The following is a 7,696-nucleotide window of genomic DNA, read 5'->3' as shown; positions in this document are numbered from 1 at the left end:
GGGCTGAATGGCCTCTTTCAGCTCTGAAGGGATTCTATGAAAAATGCAGGGCACTAGGATTAACTTGGGGTATAGAGCTATGTGGAGAGAACAGGCTAGTGGGATTAGTTTAGCAATGATTTAGGACTGCAGGGAGGAAATATGGCAGGGCAGTGGCAGCAATGTGGGATTGGTACAGGGCTGTGGGATAGTGGGATTTATTCTGGAATTTCACTGAGCTGGCAGACATGGGTGAGTGCTTCCCCCTGTGTGCCGCAAAAACCCTCGAGTGCTTTGCAATGTTTGTCATATTTCCCACAATAACTGAAATTCCTAATGTCTTAAAGAGATTATGACTTTGAAATACAGAAATGTGATACATTTCACAATGTAGACATTAGGTTTCAGGGTTGGATGATATTTGAAGATATTATTTTATTGATGGGAAAACATTCTAACACTGAATAACTGAGAGACCGCAAGATGGAGAGGAACCTGAAGTAATGCCTCAAACCCCAGTCATAGCGTGGAACTTGCTGGGATATAAATCCGTTCACACTGCAACAAAATATACAAAGATTACAACCAGTAATTTCAAGTGATTTTTAATATTCTTTCAAACATGTTTGTGTGAGATTTAATGCTACAATTTACATCAGATCCATTTGAATGAATGTGGAAAGTTGTGTTCAAAATGCTCAATTTCCTTTACCAAACCATCTCTGAATTCCCTGTTCTATGGACACCTTACAGTAACAACTTACAAATCGCGTAATGTTCAGCTGAGTCCAAACGTGACAGGTACTGACCCATGATTTTTACCTTGCTCACATGATTTTCTGGAAAATTCTATTTGTTGAAGATGATTGTGTAAAGCCTCATGATTTGGGGGATTTGATTTACTGCCATTATTGTGAGAGCCGGGGCAGCGGGACAGACCCTGGTGCAGCGAGCTGGGATTAAAATAGAGTCACTTCTTTGCTCATTTACGTCAATAAAGCTTGTCACACACCTCACCCTCACCACAGACTGGGACAAGCTGAGTATGATATACCCACAGGATGCTGTACCTGTGCCTGAGACTTCATTGTTCTGTTGACACTGTGCTCAGTGAATGTGCAGGCAGTGCCGTGTGTTACACTGCAGCACCAGCTATACAAGAACTGTTTGCAGTTTCCAATTTTCTCAAATTCTTGAAAATATTATTCAGAGAAAGAACAATTTTAGCAATCAAGTTTAAAGTAAATCCGATTCCGGAGAGGAATGAGGGAGGATGAGGAAAAGGTGGGACTGGGAGAGAGGAGAATCAGAGGGAGTGGGAGACAGAGTGGGAGAGGAGGGAGTGGGAGAAAGGGAATAGGAGAGGGGTGAATGAGAGAGGGGGGAATGAGAGAGAGAATGGGAGGAGGGAGTGGGAGAGGAGGGAGAATGGGAGAGGAGGAATGGGAGAGAAGGAATGGGAGAGAGGGAATGAAAAAGAGAAAATGGAAAATGAGGGAATTGGAGAGGCATGAATGGGAAGGGGGGATGAGCAAAGGGTAAATGAGAGAGGGAATGGGTGAGAGGGGAATAGGAGAGAGGGAACAGGGAGGGGGAGTGGAAAGGGGTGACTGGGCAGCTGATTGAGTGAGTTGGGAATAGATGAGGGGGAACTGAGCAAGGAGGGAATGAGTGGAGGGTTTTCATGAGAGCAGGAATGTGCAAGGGATGAAACTGTGAATTAGTATATTGGGGTATCTGTACAAAGAGAAATGGTTGGTTTAATAGTTTCATTAGGTTGACATTCAGAGGCAGAAGTTGAAATGGGTCTGGGTTTATTCTGATCACTTTGCCTAATCCAGTCTCTGATTTGTAAACCATTCTGCCATCACGGATGAGTATATAAGTGAATATTTACTGCAGACACATTTCAAATCTTGTTTATTTGCCTCACCCTCTTATTTGGTAAAGGATACTGGCTGTGTGTTGGTGACAGTCTCCATGAACATTATAACACATCACATTATAATACATGGGATTTAACACTATTCTGACCAGGACTATGTCTTGGTCTCCACATTGCAATAGCTTTAGAATGTCTCATTTACAAACATTACATTATGTACAAATATCAAACCAGAACCAAAAAAATAAAATCAGGAACAATAAAAACTAAAAAACTGTACAAGAACTACAGACCTGTGCCAGATCCTAACTGGTTGGCGGAGACTGTACAGAATAGCCACAATATCACCAGCTGAGTTTCTTAGAAGTTGCCTCTTTAGCCAAAAAACGAGAGTGGTTTTTCACAAACTGTCCCATGACTTAGAATACCGTGTGGATAATTCCTTTCGTGGGTAGGTCTGACTTTGCAAACTCAATAGTATAATAGGATATGGAGCAAGATAATACAGATAACAGTGTGTGAGGAATGACAAGCAAGTTTGCAGATGATTTGTAGGATGGTTAATAGTGACTGAGGAGATCGTAGCTTGCAGGAAGATGTAGATGGATTGGTCAGATGGACAGAACAGTGGCAGAAGGTATTTATATTTATATTTAAGAGTCATAGAGATTTATAGCATGGAAAAAAGTCCTTCAGCCCAACTTGTCCATGCCACCCAGTTTTTACCACTAAGCTATTCCCAGTTGCCCACTTTTGGCCCATATCCCTCTACACCCATCGTACCCATGTAACTGTCTAAATGCTTTTTAAAATAAAAAATTGTACCCACCTCTACTACTACCTCTGGCAGCTTGTTCCAGACACTCACCACCCTCTGTGTGAAAAAAATTGCCTCTTTGGACCCTTTTGTATCTCCCCCCCTCTGACCTTAAACCCATGCCCTCTAGTTTTAGACTCCCCTACCTTTGGGAAAAGATATTGACTATCTACTTTATCTGTACCCCTCTTTATTTTATAGACCTCTATGAGATCACCCTTAAGCTTCCTATGCTGCAGGGAAAAAGTCCCAGTCTATCCATCCTCTCATAACTCAATCCATCAAGTCCTGGTAACATCCTAGTAAATCTTTCCTGCATTCTTTCTAGTTTAATAATATCCTTTCTATAATAGTTAGGGTGACCAGAACTGTGCACAGTATTCCAAGCACGGCCTTACCAATGTCTTGTACAACTTCAACTCCTTTATTCAATATTCTGAATGATGAAACCAAGCATGCTGAATGCCTTCTTCACCACTCTGTCCACCTGGGACTCCACTTTCAAGGAGCTATGAACACGTACTCCCAAATCTTTTTGTTCTATAATTCTCCCCAACGCCCTACCATTAACTAAGTCCTGCCCTGGTTCAATCTACCAAAATGCATCACCTCACATTTGTCTAAAGTAAACGCCATCTGCCATTCGTCAGCCCACTGGCCAATTGATCAAGATCCCATTGCAATTGGAGATAACTTTCTTCACTGTTCACTATGCCACCAATCTTAGTGTCATCTGCAAACTTACTAACCATGCCTCCTATATTCTCATCCAAATCATTAATATAAATGACAGATAAACAGTGGACCCAGCACTGATCCCCGAGGCACACCGTTGGTCACAGGTCTCCAGTTTGAAAAACAACCCTCTACAACCACCCTCTGTCATCAAGCCAATTTTGTATCCATTTAGATACCTCATCATGGATCCTGTGAGATTTAACCTTGTGCAACAACCTACCATGTGGAACCTTGTCAAAGGCCTTGCTAAAGTCCATGTAGACAACATCAACTGCACTGCCCTCATCTACCTTCTTGGTTACCCCTTCAAAAAACTCAATCAATTTGTAGGGCATGATTTTCTGCTCACAAAGCCATGCTGACTGTTCCTAATCAGTCCTTGTATCTCTAAATGCCTGTAGATCTGTCTCTGAAAATACCTTCCAACAATTTACCCACCACAGATGTGAGGCTCACTGGCCTGTAATTCCCAGGCTTTTCCCTGCAGCCCTTTTTAAACAAAGACAAAACATTTGCCACTCTCCAATCTTCACCTGTGACTATCGATGATTCAAATATCTCTGCTAGGGCACCCACAATTTCCTCCCTAGCCTCCCACAATGTCCTGGGATACATTTAGTCAGGTCCTGGGGATTTATCTACTTTGATGTACTTTAAGGCTTCCAGCACCTCCTTCTCTGTAATGTGTACACTCTTCAAGATATCACTATTTATTTCCCCAAGTTCCCTAACGTCCACAAATTTCTCAAAATATTCATTTAGGATCTCACCCATCTCTTGTGGATCCGCACATAGATGACCTTGTTGATCCTTAAGAGGCCCTACTCTCTCCCTTGTTACTCTTTTGCCTTTTATGTATTTGTAGAAGCTCTTAGAATTCTCCTTTGCCTTATTTGCCAAAGCAATCTCATGTCCCCTTTTTGCCCTCCCAACCTCACTACTCTTCAAGGGATTCACTTGATCCCAGCTGCCTGCGCATGTCATGTGCCTCCTTCTTCTTGACCAGGGCTTCAATATCCTGAGTTATCCAGGGTTCTGTACTCTGCCAGCCTTGCCCTTTACTCTAAAACAAATGTGTTTACCCTGAACTCTGGTTAACACTCTTTTGAAAGCCTCCCACTTGCCACCCACCTCTTTAACTTCCCACAGATTCCCCCATTCAACTTTTGAAAGTTCCTGTCTAACGCCATCAAAAGTGGCCTTGCCCCAGTTTAGAATTTTAACTTTTGGGCCAGACTTATCATTCTCCATAGCTATCTTAAAACTAATGAATTATGGTCCCAAAGTGATCCCTCACTAACACTTCTGTCACCTGTCCTTCCTTATTTCCCAAGAGGAGGTCAAGTTTTGCCCCCTCTCTAGGGGTCATCCACATACTGAATGAGAAATTCCTCCTCAATACACTCAACAAATTTCTCTCCATTCAATCACCTAATGCTACGGCTGTGCCAGTCAATGTTAGGAATGTTAAAGATTCCGACTATTACCACCCTATTTTTCTTAACCCTGGTTGGTACGAGGTGATGCACTTTGGATGAAGTGGCAAGACAAGGGAATATTTAATGGATGGCAGGACACTCTGACAATGAGTAGTTTTGCTGGTGGAACTGGGGAAATGGTGGTGTAGTGTCAATGTCACTGGACAGAGGCCTAGGATAATGCTTTGGGGACATGGGTTCAAATCCCATCAGGAGTGCTGGTGGGATTGACAATGTGTCTCAGTAAAGGTGACCATGAAACTATCATTGATTGTCATAAATAAAACCCAACTGGGTCAGTAATGTCCTTTAAGGAAGGAAATCTGCCAACTTTACATGTGACTCCAGACCCACAGCAATGTGGTTAACTCTTAACCACTCTCTGCCATGGCCCAGCGAGCCACTCAGTTCAAGGGCAATTAGGAATGGATAACCAATGATGTCACTGACATCAATACTCATCAATGAATTTATAAAAAACACAGAAGTTGTTTCTATAGCTGGAGACCAGGAGGTTAAAAGTAATAGGAATCTCTGGAGATGAGAATTTTTTAAACAGTGGATTAGTGTGATCTGAAACTCACTGCTCAAAAGGGAAGTGGAAGCAAACTGTATCATAATTTCAAAATTGAATTGATAAATACTCGCGAGAAAACACACGGGTAACAAGCAGATGAATGGGATTAACTGGATAACTCTTTCAAAGAGATAACACAGCCATGCTGCGCTGAATGCCCTCCTGTGCTGTATGATTGTAAGTGGATGTTGAGTAATGGGGACAGTATGTGCTCCGTACCTTGTATTATCTATATAGATAGTTCTGGAACTGAATATGACTGATATCAGGTTATTTAGGCTAAATAGCGTTTATGGTGGTGAGGACAGCTCAGTGTATCGGCAATTCTGGCAGACTTCTTTAGCTTGGCTCTTGGCACAGGAGGGAATCCCTATGGCATCAACCCCGCACAGTCTCATCTCCGGGATTGAGACTGGGCTGTAGAGAGTTCTCTTGCAAGCTTGAACTGAGTTTAAGGCAAAAAAAAATCTAACTTATACTGACCTTACACAGCAAACCAGGAGGGCAGCAGTTCCATGTCCTGAATTTAAACCAATTGTGGAGATAATTGGAGAAAGAATGTTGTGGTTTAGAACAGAACTCTCTCCTAAACCTGGGGCCCAGCAACAAATCATTCTGAATTCACAATTTACCACAACAGCTGTCAGTGTGTGTGTATGTGTATGTTCTTGTGTATATGCGTCCATGTATTTGTGTAGCTGTGTGCATGCATGTATGTGTGTGTTTGAATACTTGCGCACGTATCTGTATATGTATCAGGTGCTGGGCTGGATGGTCAAATTCCCATCCAGAATTCAGAAGAATGGCCGGCAGATACAGGAGATGCAGCAAAATTGACCTCAGTGCAATTCAGTGCCTCCAAAGGAGGAGGATCGCAAACAGGGCAGGAGACTGTCCTGATGTGGCTGTTACCTGGGATTAAATCTTACCCCGTTCCATTCAAAACCACTCACAGGCATGAACGTGCAGTGCCCTCCTGGCACACGGGAATAGTAAACCTTAAACAGAGGAAATATTCCCATCCTCAGCAGCACAGCTAATTGTGCACATCCCAGAATCTCTACAACATAAATTATTTTTAAAAAAGTCCCAAAGATATTGCCATATTGTGCAAAAGAAGGTTGGCGGAAGACTTCACAAATTGAAGAGCAAAGTTTAGTGTTTGTAACCGGTTTAACTTCAAATCCACCGGCTTCTGTCCCGTTGATCTGGCTCTTTCTAGAACCTTGCAGAATAAATTATAAGAAACAGTACGTAAAATATAACATTAAAAATAAATCAAATCATTGCTTGACTTAACTACAAAGACAAAGCTTGTAGATAATTCTAGAAAAGGCACACAGTTCCCAGATTCTGTCACACTCAGAGAAACGGATTCCTTGCTGTGGAAACAATGCGGAGGACAGGGAGTTTAGGTCACTCAATCCCTGTAGAAAGTCTATCGTTCTCCCAGGTTGTTCCCTTCTCCTTCAGTCCTGTTAGGCTGGGGCGTGAGTGAGGAACACACTATTTCAAAGTGACTTCCTCTCACCCCATTACCCATTAAAGGTCCAAATCAAACAAAGAATGGCTTTGATCTCCGGTCCTTTCCTGTCCCGAGTTTCCTGAGTGTTAGGGTGCTCTGACGGTGGAATCCACCCACAGACCTGGATTCCAATCCACAGTTGATTCTCATGTCTCCAAAAAAAGACAAATTTCTTTTGTTTTGTCCTTTCTACAGAAGGGCTGTTCTTTTACGATTCTACAGAAGGTATGTCCTCGGCTGTGGCGTCTAACTGTCCCTCCTTGCTATCCTTCTCTTCCTGTACCTCGGCTGTGCAGAGTATGGTCTCCTCCGAGCTGTGGTAGCTTGCCTCTTCCTCTCCCGTGCTGTTTCTCTCCTTGTCTGACCGGTCGGAATCTTCTTCCTCCTCCAGTGTTAGTTCGAATTGAAACTTGTCGATGCACACTTCCTCACCCTGGCTCGGATCATCCAGTGGTGGGGAGGGGCTCTGAGGAATCATACTCTGATACCAATACCTGTTGTCCTCCAAAGTGTCCAGGATATCCTGGGCATCAGGGTGCACTAGATCACCCCATGTCTCCCACAGAGGGTGCACGATGTAATCAATGAATCCCACCTGCAAAAGCACAGTGAATAATATCAGAAACAATAAACCATTTTTCATTCCCTCTTCCCTACCGTTCTCCCTTTACCTTCACTATACTTCCTTTACCATAGA

At 42.9% G+C, this 7,696-nt stretch overlaps 1 protein-coding gene across 4 annotated transcripts in view; it reads right to left on the bottom strand.

Annotated features, from left to right (window-relative positions):
• Window positions 1-587: 587 nt before the first annotated feature.
• pde4a (phosphodiesterase 4A, cAMP-specific) overlaps window positions 588-7,696 on the bottom strand; it is a 349,369-nt gene continuing 342,260 nt past the window's right edge. For all 4 annotated transcript variants that reach the window (XM_080216649.1, XM_080216648.1, XM_080216650.1 and 1 more), the window contains one exon: window positions 588-7,594. In XM_080216649.1, coding sequence (XP_080072775.1) covers window positions 7,208-7,594 — 387 coding nt within the window. In that variant the 3' untranslated portion in view covers window positions 588-7,207. The remainder of the gene's footprint in view (window positions 7,595-7,696) is intronic.

Source organism: Carcharhinus amblyrhynchos, chromosome 33 (assembly GCF_965287045.1).
Source record: "Carcharhinus amblyrhynchos chromosome 33, sCarAmb.v2.hapA, whole genome shotgun sequence".
Classification (NCBI taxonomy): Eukaryota; Metazoa; Chordata; class Chondrichthyes; order Carcharhiniformes; family Carcharhinidae; genus Carcharhinus; species Carcharhinus amblyrhynchos.
This window is presented reverse-complemented; position numbering and strand designations above follow the sequence as displayed.